At 37.1% G+C, this 14,045-nt stretch overlaps 1 protein-coding gene across 4 annotated transcripts in view; it reads right to left on the bottom strand.

Annotated features, from left to right (window-relative positions):
- Positions 1 to 14,045, bottom strand: part of ZNHIT6 (zinc finger HIT-type containing 6) — a 79,077-nt gene that overhangs the window by 18,582 nt on the left and 46,450 nt on the right. For 2 of the 4 annotated variants that reach the window (XR_015726292.1, XR_015726291.1), the window contains exons 9-10: positions 11,219 to 11,343; positions 5,024 to 5,183 (exon numbers count right to left, since the gene is read on the bottom strand). Coding sequence is in view for 2 of the 4 variants with exons in the window: in XM_045801866.2 (XP_045657822.2) it covers positions 7,176 to 7,216; positions 11,219 to 11,343 (166 nt within the window). In the remaining 2 variants the exon portion in view is untranslated. Of the gene's footprint in view, positions 1 to 1,745; positions 5,184 to 6,603; positions 7,217 to 11,218; positions 11,344 to 14,045 lie in introns of those variants that run through there. The other 2 variants (XM_087866073.1, XM_045801866.2) reach the window with 2 other exon arrangements.

A 14,045-nucleotide genomic window follows, 5' to 3' on the forward strand; every position in this document is an offset into this window, starting at 1 on the left:
CACCGAAACTTCCAAACCCAGAGGTTGGACCCTACTGTTTTTCTTTAGGAACACAGAGCAGCAGTCAAGAGTAGGACCACAGGGCTCTAGGAAAACTAAGACGTTAGTGGGCTTTTGGGACTGTCTTTGCACCACAGATTTATCCCACATGGACTTCAACTAGAATCAACTGTTTAAGGAGCCAAAAAAAATCATGATACCAAGAGGTGGTGTGTGACAGTCTCTTCTCACAGTAAAAATAATTTTGAGTGCTTAGCAGAAACCTGGGAGAAGGGAAGTCTTTCTGAAGTTAAAAGCAAAACCACCATTCGATAGTCCCTTCATTATGTACCCCAGGGAGACAGAAAATTCCCCTTTTAAAAATCAAGTGGTTTAATGTACTTCTCTCCTTGGTTATATAGTTTAGAGCATGAGAAGTGGCTTTAGTTCTACGGAACTAAGAATTAAAACTCACATTTCCCTGTTTACAAGGCCTTTCATTTGTCTGCTCTGGTCTTTTCATGGGTTTCCTCCAACCACCCCATTTCCACTTCTACAGCCATTCCTGATTCCCAACAGGTCCTGAAATGATACTTCCTCCCATGGGGTTGTCCTAACTGCCCCCAGCCTGACTCCCCAAGCCTGTCCCGGCCAGAGGCAATGCTCAATAGCTCTCAGCTGAGGTCACCAGCATGCCCAGCACAAGTTCCTCCTGTGACGTGACAATCATTAACAGTTGTCTCTGCATCCTTGTGTTCTTTCCCCTTGGGCCCCTTCCCCAAGGAGTCCTGGAGGCCACGTGCCCTGAGGTCTGCTGCAAATGCTTCGAGTGGTGCTCAAATCGGCAGTACACAATTCATTATGGCCAGTAAAACAGACTTGAGGCTAACACCCTGGAATCCACTGAAAGAAACCGGCATTAGCATTAACAGCTGCTTTCAAACAAACTGAAGCGACTGAAGTTTTTATGCCCAAACCAGTGAAATATGTGAGTACCATGGATGAAATACCCGAGAGGAACTAAACATACTAAGAGAAACTCAGCCTGCTGCCCATCACCGAAGAGAAAAACCTCCAAGCAAAGCAGTTTCACAAACTGTAAAGAAACTGTCCTTTTCCAAAAAATAATGTCGCTGGATGACCCAGATCAAACCCATTCAGGAGGTTATGTAGCCTAAAGGTTAGGAACATGACTTCTGAAGCCCAACTGGCCTTGGTTTGAATCTGGGCTCACCTCTTTACTCTCCATGTGACTGACCTGCGGCTCAGTTTCTCTCCCATATCCTACAAAAAGGCGATGATGGTACTGTACTCAAGGGACTCTTGAGCGAGCCCACATTTTAACATCTCTGAAATCTTTAGTTGTGAAATAGCTTTTGGCCAGGCCACAGTCGCGATGTAGTTGTCACTGCTTGTGCGTACATGGACTTGGTGGCTGTTTCTGGTGGCAAGAGTGGACAACTGCAGCCTTTCAGTATTTGGGTCCACAAATCACTGTCCTGATTGATGGGAAGCTTTCGGAATGCCTTATCCAGTGAATTTCACTTATGTTTTTCTTTTTATATGAGTACAGAGTGATATAAAAACTTGTCTCCATTCCCTATTACATCAATTCTGCATGATTATTCCATATTTTACCATCTCAAGTCAGGATGTGTCACACAATTAAGCTCTGTTTTTTTGTTCCTGGTGGTATACAAAATGGTATGTCTTACAAATTGATGGAGTGTTAGATTTGTTGAAATAAAATGACTAAAAGCTCTCTATGTAAGTATAAAGTCTAAATTGAGTTTTTATTTTTTTATATTTTTATATTTTTAAAAGATTTTATTTATTTATTTGACAGAGAGACAGCCAGTGAGAGAGGGAACACAAGCAGGGGGAGCGGGAGAGGAAGAAGCAGGCTCCCAGAAGAGCATGGAGCCCGATGTGGGGCTTGATCCCAGAACCCTGGGATCATGCCCTGAGCCGAAAGCAGATGCTTAATGAGCCACCCAGGCGCCCCTGAATTGAGTTTTTAAAAAGCATTATGTCATTAATTTAACTGGCAGCAATTTCTTTTTAGTGTTACATAAAATGTGCATCTTATATTAATGACATTGTAGGTTCAAAGAAACACAGCAGTACTTAACTCACAGGATTGTGAGGATTCAATGACTGATAGTTTTGTTTACAATGGTGCCTAGATCATGCTAAGTTCTAGGTTTTTAGCTATTTACATTAACCTATCGATAAGTCAGGGGGTTTGCTATAGATTGAAAGAGATCCATCTATATAAATTAAAACTTTTTATAAAATCTTTCAACCTAGAGAGGTTTCCTACTCCTCCCACCTTATCTCAATGCCCAATCTTTCTTGAGGGCTACTTCATGCCAGTAACTGCTTCTGTTCTCATGCAAGTATCAACCATAGATTTGGCCTTTAAGACTAGAAGAATTTCACCAATAATTACATAGACAGGAAGAAAGATAATGCCAGGTACAGAGAGGAATCAAGACAAGGAAAATATTCAAGCTCCATCATTTAGCATTTAGCAATTTGACCTCAGAATAAGCTTCAACCTCTATGCTTAGGTTTTTCATCTGTAAAATGGATTGAAGGTAAATCCAGTCAGTGATGCTGCCAACACGATCATTTCCATTCTCCATCTAGCTCCTGTTCACAAGTGGCAGGTGGGCTCAAATTCTTAACTCTTGGTGAAGGTGAGGAATATGAGAGGGGAGATGAAGCTGGGGAAAGAAATGGCAGGCTGTCTCAGGAAGTGGGGAAGCAGGGGGTGGGTTAATAGATAAGGATGATGAAACAGGCATCAACTATCTAGGAGATTGCTGGACTCACTCTGTTATCCTAGAAGTACAAGTCAGATATAGGACTGACTCAGAATTGTCCCATCGACATTTCAGCCTGGGTGGACATGTGCCACCATGGGTGCCAAACTAGAGAATGGACTTGGGACTCTACAGTTAGACACTTGGAATTCTTGGACAGTTAGTTGTACCAACTCAGCCTATCCTATCTTTCAGCCTGCAACAATGCAGATCCATTTCACATTACTGAATTTTTGTTTTGTACCCCACTTACTGCAGGGCTTTACTGTCACATCTACTTCACTGGACTGTTGTGAGAAATCTTAAATGTTGATCCAAGTATATAAAGTGCTTAGAATAATGCTTGGTATTGTGTAAGCTATTAATAGATGTTAGCTATTACTCTTATTATGGGTATGATATTAAACACATTTAATAGACAGTATGGCATTAGCATCAGATAATCAGGAGACACGTACAGTGTGAACATAACTATGAGTTCTACACAAAGGGATCACAACTATTACCGCTCAAGCCACGTCTCAGAGAATAGGTACAATATGTTCATGGAGAGACAATGAATGAGAAGAAAGGCACATTAGAGGAAAAAAACCCTGAAATGTCTATATAGTAGCCTCTATGTTGTTTCCTGTGACTGAGTCAACGGGTGAAAAAGAAAGGGGAGGAAAGGAGGAGGGGGGGAAGGAGAGAGAGAAAGAGAAGGAGGGAGGAGGCTGTAAAACTAGGAGGTTGGGGCCAAGTCATAAAGGGTAAGGATTTTGGTACTTTATGCAGCGAGAAAGAAAACCAGCAATAGATTTGTGTAGTAGCTCATCAAAAGCTATAGGATGTATTTGGTTATGAAGTTCAAAACAAGCACAGTCTGCCACTCTCCAATATGGGAAATGTTTACATTACAGTGCATTTTAAAGAACATATGCACACGTACTTTAGATAGCTTTCATTGACCAAAGTTGAAAGGAAACACTTTGTAGTGAAGATCCCCCCAAATTTATTTAAGGGCCTATTTTTATTTAAGTAGTGTTCATTTTTAAAAGTATTTTCCTCCAGTACAACTCTAATTTCAATACCAAAATTTCTCAAATGTTGATGAAACTGGAAGTTTCCAAATCTGTGATGGCAACGGACTGGTGCTATGTGCACGTGATGAAACTAGCAGCAACACAAAGTCAAACACAAACGGAAAGTGTTTTTTACAAGTCTATAATGGCAACTCAAAGCTGCACTGGCATCAAGTAGGAATTAAAATCTCTAGTTAAAGCCAATGAGGGTTTACAGGTTAGTTTTGAATTTTACTCCTTATGTTATTTCAAATCAGAAAACTCTTGATACACAAACTCAAAGAGGGTGCAATGAACATCTGTTAGTTTTGTATTCTCAGTAACTGTCTTGCCTCTCCTATTCCCTACCCTCTTCCTTTTTCTCATAATTTCCCCTTCCTTCGGGGTATCTCCTCTCCGGATCAGATCAGGAATGGAATGTGATCAAATGTGAGCCAAATCAAAGTTCTTTCCCAAATTTTACATAACTTGCTGCCATGCTTTGGTTATGATGGCGTAAGCTGACACTGTCAATGGCTGCCATCTACCATTCTCACCTCACTGCCTCCCTCCCCATACAGAAAGTCGGCCTGAAAGAGAAAACCAACCCAGGCAAACATAAATCAGAGCGAAGTAGGAGAGATGGAAAGATGGCTTCCTAGGGTGTTTGGACCAAGTCATGCCTGGACTTCCCTGTATATGAGCTGATAAGTTGCCACTCATGTTTACACTAGCCTGAGTTGAGTTTCTGTTACTTGCAAATGAAGAACAATTGGTTAATAATCAAAAGTGTACAATATATACTCGAAAATAAATTTTAACACAGTAGTATATGATTAAATAAGAGCAGACTAGGTATCTTTACTTAAAACTTAATGACTAATATGAAATCAGGTATAACACACTATATATGTCAACCACATTAAACCAAATATATAAAGAAAATTGTTGGCATTAGAGCTAGGCGTTTAACATTTCACTATACACCGTGAAACCTGAATTGTACTACTTGCTACAGGGAAACAAATTGGCTCAACTACACTTTGGAATCTTAAATATCTATTATACTAACTCTCTTTAATTCCTATTTATAATATGAACAGGTGCAAGCTTTGTTTACTGTAATTTATGGCTATTAATCCCATATATAATAATTAGCAATTATGAAAGGCCTACCTTGCCTTTGAAATCATTGTTTAAAAAATAAAGAAGGCCAGGTGAAGCTTTCCTCCTTTTCAAATGTGATTCGTGAACAAAATGCAGGATGTTGAACTTAACATGGGTCAGGGAGTTTGTTTATTCATCCGAATTTGTCAAGAATCCAAATGGAGAGGGCCTCAAAAAAAAAGAAATTAAGTTTTACTACTACAGACTTCTAAGGCTCTCAGTGAATCATTTCCACTTCACCCCCTCCAAGCAGTTGTCATAGTTATTCACTCAAACATGTTTATTGCAAATCCTGTGGGAATAAATATGTACATTAATCAAATGAGCTGATAGTTATATTTAAGGGAATTATGCCAAATTCCTTCCTAAGGAAGAGTCTATAATTGTAAAATCTGATAGAAGTTTAGACTATAGGGATGGCAAAGACGCACTGGATGGTGCAGATGTTCTTCTGCTTTTGTTTTCCTCCTAGGCAGGGAGGGGCAAGTACAGGATAAATCCTTCGGTTGTCCAGTTTTCATTTAAATTCTAGGAGACATGGAACTCAATACTTTCTTTGGAAACGAGACTATGTCATAGCAGATTTCACTATCAGGAAATTGCTCTCCATCCTGCTATTCAGATCATATGCTCCTGGTGTGTACTTTATCCCACTTTCCCCACTAACAATGCTGTGACACATTTGATTCAATTCATCCTATTTCTTGCCTGTTTCGAGAAAACAAATGTCACTTTTAGATTAAATACGAATCCTTTGAAATACCATTTAGTTGTCTCCCCAGAAATACTGTGAAAAACCTAATTCTACACAAACCTTTCACTGTATGAGTCAGATTCCTGAAGTTGCTTTAGGAAGTGTACCTATTTCTCAAATTGCAAGGCTTATTTTCTATGAGTCACAGTTCCACTATTACTTTTACACTAAGGGTCTTTGTGGCATTATTATCTTTGGATTCGCTTCTCCAGTTTTGACCCCCAGGTTATACATATTTGTGTTCTACAAGTTTCTCCTATGCTCATCCTCTCATTATTAGTTCATATTTCTATTTTTCCCAAGCCTCTTTAATTAATGCCTCTGGCTTCCTTTTGGTCTAAAACTTATTCCAATTATAAACTAAAAATGAATTCACCAATTTCCCATTTTATCATTGTTTTCTTAACCATTAAGTACACAGATGCAACACAGATGTAATAATCTTTTACTCTTTTATGGCCATATTGCAATTTCATAACTGTATAAATTCCAATAAAACTAGGAAACTTTAATTTCAATATGTGAGATCATAATGTATACGGAGCTGCCATAAGGTATAAATTAAGCCATGTATATACATAAATGCACATATACATTCCAGTAACACTTTGAAGAGTTCCAAGTGTTTCTTTCTTTAGTTATTGCTGGATGTTTCAAAACAGCATAAAACTGCTCATCACAATACCCCTGTATGGTAATGAGGAGAATGGAACGGGAACAGGATGAAAGGCACAGAATTCATAATAAGACACAGCTCACTGTGCAAACAAGGAGAGCCAAATTTGTGAGCACTGATGGTTCAAACAATGAGAAGCCAGTGATTTTGTGAACTGAATATAAGAAGTAATAGTATTTATTTATCCCTTACATGTGACACTGTACTAGATGATACCCAAGTAAAAAAGACCCACTTGGCCATCTCAAGAGGATAAGTTACAAATAAACCCCAAAGGCAAGAATGGGCAACTGATGGATCAGTCCTCCTGTGGCTACATGGTGTGTCACATGGCCTTTATGTTTAGTGAGGTTCCACCAATGAGACTGCCAACTTTGTGGCTAACACAGGTGATCCTTGGGTTTGGTCTTGCATCAAGCTAACAAACAAAAAGAGTTTTCAGCCTATGGAATTAAGCATATTAAAATCCTGGGCCTAACTAAAATAAGCATTATCCTGGTCAGGTGCAGAAAAAGGGTTATTACTAGGAATAAGGGCCTTATAAGTCAATCCAAGAGGCTAGAAAATACACCTTTTTCAAAAATATTTTTAGATTGTTTAATTACTCTCAGAGAAACAAAAAATTTCAACCACCCACTGACAATATCCCAGTCATCCAACAGCTAGTCAATGCATAGTCAGTCCTCTGCAATTGTCTGGGAATTTTCGCCTTCTTCCTCCAGAAGAAGTGCTCAATTTTCATTGCCAATGTTCTTGGTAGATTCACTTTTCACTGAAAAAAATAAGTAAACATACAGTCAAGTGTTTATACTGTTTCTGTTTAGCTTGTTCTGTTTTTCCTTCTTCTCTCCTCCCTTCCGGTGCATACCAACAGCACTGCTCATGGGGACAGACACACCATGTCATGTTCCAGGCAGGCGGGATATACAGTTCTGGCCACAATAAAGAAACGATGTCTGACAGTGGCAATTATATTTTGTGAGGCAACATCCTCCCTGACTCTGTGGAAGGCTTGGGAATGGTCACTTCACAGTGTGGTTATGATCCCATATTCGTACCACTGAAAAGACCACTATTATCACATAGGCTGGCCAAATGTGGTTGGAATAAATTTTTCCATAATTTTTTTTTTAAACTTAAAATTGAGGGTCAGTGTATGTTGAGTGAATGTGGGCTGAGAGAAGACTAGCTAATCGGTTCCTTCCTTTCATAGGAAAGATAACTTAGAGCAGAAATGGAGCTCCTTTAAAGGAGCTGTCCTGACTACAGTAAGCAAGACTGTGAATCACTTGCTAAGCTGAGAGTTCCTTAAGGAGAGAGACTAGATCTTTCCTCCTTGTATCTAACCTCCCAGTGTAGCTTGTTTGCTGAATCAATATGAATGCAAGTCAACCAGAGTAACAGCTCGATTTCATTGCTAAAGTGAAGCTAAAAGGAAATAATATATTAAAACACTATGAAAAGTACAGTTAAAATACAGATTATTTTGCTTCAGGCTTATAGCCACTTATTTCCATTGTGTAGTGAGGGAAATAAAGCTCAGAGGTAGAGTAAATGCTCAAGGGCCCACAGCTTAAGAGCTGATGCTAGAATCATAAACCTAGATCTTGCCTCATATGCAACTGCCAAGTTCCTTGGGTTTTGTCGATGGTACCAAGATTTAAGATTGTCCCATCAACCAAAATGTTTACTGAATCCTTTTTTATGAGTAAAGTACTGAAACAGGTTCAATCCAAGATATAGTCCTGACCCTTGTGGAGTTTTATAAACTCTAGCAGCATTCTTCAAGTATCTCCATGATAATACAAGTCAGTTGTTTCTCCTCTGGCTTTCTTTGCAATTTATACACATTTCATTATAGTACCTATTGCACTGTGAAGTTTACATGTGTGTTCTCGTGCCTGAGATCCATCCCCCCACCCCCACCCCAATGTGTCACACACAGTGAAAGACAGGAAGAGAAAGGGGGGTAAGGAAGAATGAGGGGAGGAGAGAGGGAGGGAGAATGGATGAAAGGATATATTAGCCCAATGAGAGACTGATGCATGAGTAGCTCCTATGCTGTATGTACTTTCACTAATTGAAGTCATCAGTTTTGGGTTGGATTCCTTTTCAAAAGGCAGAGACACTTTCTACTGGAGTTATCTTAGAACAGAGAAATACGTTTTGCTGATATTTTTAAATTAATGGAGCTTTGTACTACTGCAGTTTGGGGAACCGCTTCTCTTTCCTTGCTTCCTGAGGTGGCCTGTTTTCTTTTTATTGCACTCCATTCTTTTTTTCTTAAGACTGAAAAGCAGCATGCTCTTAAGTCAATTAAGTCTACTAGCTAACTTTGGCAAATAGGGAACTGTGAAGCAAGTAACACCATTCTGAGCACTTCCCACTGGACTGATACAAGATGGGTGACCAGAACTCCACATTTTCAATCTAGTGGGCTACCTTAACTGCTCAATCTTTTATAGTCAACCTTTTACATTCCTTAAAAAGCAAACAAACAAAACTTGCCTATTGCCCATCAATACTGGCTGACTTCTGAAAAGAAATTATGGCAATCTACAACCATAGCAAACATTATAACAATGATCAAGTGTGAAAACTACTGAATGCCAGCCCAGAAACACATTTTTCCCAAACTAGAAGAGAGACACCTTGTGCTATGAATTCAAGATCAAAATCCAACATTTTTGCCTCCGGAGAGAGAAGGAATTTCAAGGCTTTCCAAAGAAAATGCCCTGTTCTTATATAACCCTCCTCCTGCATTAAGGGACCACCCTGCAGAATATCCAAACCTATAAGAATGTACAAAGAAATAGATATCTTGAAGTGCTCAAAGAAATTCATGTACAAAAGACCCGGCATTATTTTAAAGTGAGTGTATTTATGATGTGACAACACTGGTATGGTCCCTAAGATCCTGTCAGGCCCTCTTTAAGTTTTTGCCACAGCAGCTCTAAATGATCCTGTATCCTGAAAGCACTAGTCACTTGTCTTCCTGTAAATAAGTCAAATATCATACGCCCACCAAAAAATAGCAAATTTTACTTAATCAAGTTCCAAGTACACTACAAAAGTAGCCTTTTCATTTTGCTTCATTACAGGAAGCCTTCCTTCAGTGTGCATTCCTAAACAAGGTGAAAGACGAGCTGTGTGTGCTCTGTTTATTTACACAGACATGTTTGCCCTGGCTAGTAACCCACATTACTAAACAACTTTCCCTGAAACCAACGTTTAGAGAGCTATGTGAATTATATTAAGGAAAAAGTAAGGTTTTACATAGCTTAAAAAAAAAAAAAAAAGCAAAACTGGTCATTTAGAACACACTTGTAATTTGAGAAAATAAAATCAGACATTCTCAAATTGTGAAAAATATAAAGTCAAGAATTAATCTAAGGTTTTGGAGGCCCATAACCAATTATTAGAAATTTCACGTTTGCTAGCTACAATTCTACTTTCAAATTGTAACGCTGACAAAATTTCGGCCACTTTGAAAAAAAAATTTCTCCTATTCACTTTTGCCAAGAAAAAAAACCTATTATACACATGTAAGAGAACACCTTAGAACAAAGGTTACTGCCTATTTCAGCCTATACTACTGGTGTAACAATAAAATGTAGCCACATGTTTCAAGTAATATTATTTAAAAAATAGATTTCAATCCAGTCCAAGGATTCACTGGTTCTCCAGAGACTGTTACAATGAAATGTGGCCTGTAGCTATTATTCTTAGCTGAAAGTGGTATCTAATGGTTTTGAGCTGAGTCACCTCTCTCCCTTTTAAAAAGTAATTTCTGAATTTTATTCATCTTCTAGAATTTGCATTCAGAAATACAAGTAGCTTACTCTAATCAGCAGTTGGAAATATGGACAAGTCATTTTAGATACTAAACTTATACATATACCATTTTCAGTTTTAATACTTCCAATTCTGCCACTCACCAAAGAGGGACAATTATCTACTTTTAAAGAATCATTAAAATGACAAGGAATATAGCCAAAGAAACAAACATCAAGGAAAATAAAACCAGTGCGTTTAAAAAAAGGAGATAAAGGTCAAATCAATGGCACTAGCTTATTGTAAACACAGTCCAAATTTTAAACAGGACGTCCTTTCAAACATTATCCCTTTCTATAAGGTAAGATACTAAAAATGTTTTATAATCCCTCATTTTAGGAATCTCTAAAGGAAGAGGTTTTTTTTTGTTTTTTTTTTCTTTAAAGATTTTATTTATTTATTCGACAGAGAGAGAGAGACAGCCAGCGAGAGAGGGAACACAAGCAGGGGGAGTGGGAGAGGAAGAAGCAGGCTCACAGCGGAGGAGCCTGATGTGGGGCTCGATCCCATAACGCCGGGATCACGCCCTGAGCCGAAGGCAGATGCTTAACCGCTGTGCCACCCAGGTGCCCCCCTAAAGGAAGAGTTTTAACTAGAGAGTAAATTTATCTGATATTGGACACACTCTTACTTAAAGGGTATTAGCTTTAAAAAAGACAAAAAACATGTAGAACTCCAAAAAGGCAAAGAATGTCGTTTTGTAGCCACTCAAACTTGTTCATTTTAAATTGATATTGCAAGTTATGTGCTCTCAAACATGACAGAATCAGCAGCTCATTCATTTGGTTTTTTACATTAACTATAGCTAGCTGTAGAGCAAATTCAGTTAAGTATGTAAATACAGGGGGAAAACAAATATATAAAGAAATAAAGACAGTCATGTAATCACTCAAGTTCACTAGAGTTATTCTAAGCATTACAGGAACAAATTTACGTTTACCTTGGTGAAGAACTTCCATGTCATGACTGGATTCTTTCAATACCACATGTAATGTTGGATACTCAATGATCACTTTGTTCCTCAAATTGTCACGGAGACTTTTGTAAGGATCCAGTTCATAATACCTTACAATAAAAAAAGCAAAACAAAACTAAAAACACCCTTCATATTCAAAGTTACTAATAAATAAAATATATCAGAGGCCCTTATATTAAAATTTTTTAAAATGTTAATGACATTAATTCAATAGTTATTTCCTTATAATATAGTAAGTTTAATACCTCTAAGAAAACCATGTAAAAGTGCTATTAATACAGGTTCTAAAGCTAAATCAAGAGCATATCAAATAATCTGACATTAGAAAAGCTTGAGAACAAGTCATTTTCAGATCAAGGAATAAAGACTAACTTTTATACAATATCTATGGTTTAATGTGTCATGAATTCTTCTTGGAACAGGCAATGACTAGTTCAAAACTCAAATTCCTCAAATATATTTAGTTTGAGCCTTAAAAGAAAAACAAAACACTATCCCATGATAATTTCCAGTAATATATGGTGTTAAAATAACTGGCTACAAATACTTTTGTAAAAAGTTAATTCTAAGTAGTTTCCAGAAATTTACATTGCCATACATTTGGCCTTCCTTTATTTTGAAATTAAAAAAAAAAAAAACAAAAATAAAACAGGTTTGAGTTTCTAGATGAGGCTAAAACACAATGAATTCAAGGAATATGTAGTTTATAAGTCATGGTATCATGATGTAGCTGTCAAATGTGTCACAGGTAATTAGATGCTAATGTTCCTTAAGGTATGAAACTCTTAAGTCATTACTTAAAAAAAGGGTGTTTTTTTTGAGTTGATTAAAGATGCATTCCCCTAACATTCTCCCCTTGCTTGCTTTCTGGGGTAGCAGAGAAAGAGGTGGAATTTCATCTAGCTCACTAAGAGTTGCATATGGGAATGTGTTGGCATGTGAATATCATGTCACGTTAAAGAGGAAAAAAGTTGAGAACACGTCCACCAGTGTAGTCATAATTCTCCAACTTTTTTCTTCCATCTCCACCAATGACAGATGATCTTCACATGCAAAACACACATCCTAAGGGATACCCAGCCTGATAGCTGTAACTCCATTCTTTTCCCTCCCACTCAAGAAAGCATACTGGATATAAGTGATCAAGACTGAGGTTATCACTGGAATACATTTGAATCTGCTGTAATTTTGTTAAGTGTAAATCATTTGCAAACTTTGCTATTTCCTAATTAGTAATAGATTATTTGTACTGTAACTCGCAGTTGACTGAGACATGCAGTGCACTTATGAAGAACTCCTGGTGTAGTGATATCTCTTTAAGTTTGTTCCATGGAATACTTTTCAAATAAGGGGGAAAAAAAGTGCTTAACAAAATGCAAAGACAAACCCACTACAGAAATGATTTTTTTCAGAAGTAGATGGCAAGTGAGAGAACTGTGCTTAACTTACGTTTGCCTGACTACATTCCCCACCCCTGGAATTCAATTCTTCATTTTAGAATCACAGAAATTTTTTTATGTTGAAAAAAAAAAAAAACACATGAAATGCAAAATACTCAGTTTTCCTAAACCAGCCACCCTAGTGCCCATAGGCCACGGAATGCATACATTCTTTTCCCTGTGTAATGTAACACAGATGTGCTTACAATACTTGAAAAGTGGTTCCAGCATTCAAGGATTAAATGCTTCACATCTTTTAAACATTATTTCCCTTTGAAATAAGCTGTGTCTTTTTTTCCCTAAAGTTAGCAGTAATTATACATAAGAGAGAAATGAGATTGAATTAGATATCAAAGATTAACTTTTAAAGTAAAATATAAAATGGATATAACCAAATTTTTCTTAGGAGAAAATAAGACTTGAATTCTCAAATAGGAAATTTTCAAATAGTATTCTACAATCACTTGATGTAACTTATCTTCTGTGAACTTAAACTGAATCATAAGACTTCTATTAAGAGACATTTCACAAATAAGGGAATGTTTTCTACTTATTTCAGTTTTTGATAATTTTCAGTGTAGACTCAATATTTTAGGTAATCTGTTTCTTTTCATAACATTCAATCATTAGGTCTCTCTAGATTTCCAAAGCTAAATAAAAAAAAAAAATTCTTCAAAAGCCATATGGTAACGGGAAGCCTAATATTCTTGCTGATACAGTATAAAATATGTTCCCAGCAGAGGAACATTTAGAGATACTTAAAAATTACCATGTAATAAGTTATACATTACTTCAACCTTAAAACTACAATGATTACTTGTCTAATTAAAAAAAATTTTGGTCCCTGTTTCATGTGTGTAGCAGGCCCTTTTACTTTTCTTTCTACTTTAACAAAAGCACTTAGGATGCAAAGATTTATAAGAACTTATAATGAATTATTTTTAAAATACTTTATTCAAATACAGTGAAAATCTGGTATGCTGTATGGTTTTCATTAGAACCGCTGAATTTTATTTAATGTTTACCCTAAAATGTTCCAAACTTCTAATCATAGCAATATTAGTATTGAGTGTCAGTAAGCTTCTAGGCTTCAGCTTTTAAGTCTGTTAAAGAGGCTGGACTTCACTAGATAATCTTTTAGTTGAAATCCTGAATTTCTTTATTTTTCTACTACTAGTGGTTACTCTTAGTCTACCATTAAAATCTGCCCGTAAATTTAAAAAGAAAATTATGTAAACTTTATAAAGAAAAGCTATCAAAACATATGGGGTAACATTTTGTGACTTGTAGTTAAATGAAGCAGCAACTTTTAGTGGCTGCTTGGGTTTGGGGTCCAACACTGTGAGTTAAAG

The sequence above is a fragment of the Ursus americanus genome, chromosome 12 (genome assembly GCF_024610735.1).
Source record: "Ursus americanus isolate L20-20 chromosome 12, mUrsAme1.1.p, whole genome shotgun sequence".
In the NCBI taxonomy this organism is placed as follows: Eukaryota; Metazoa; Chordata; class Mammalia; order Carnivora; family Ursidae; genus Ursus; species Ursus americanus.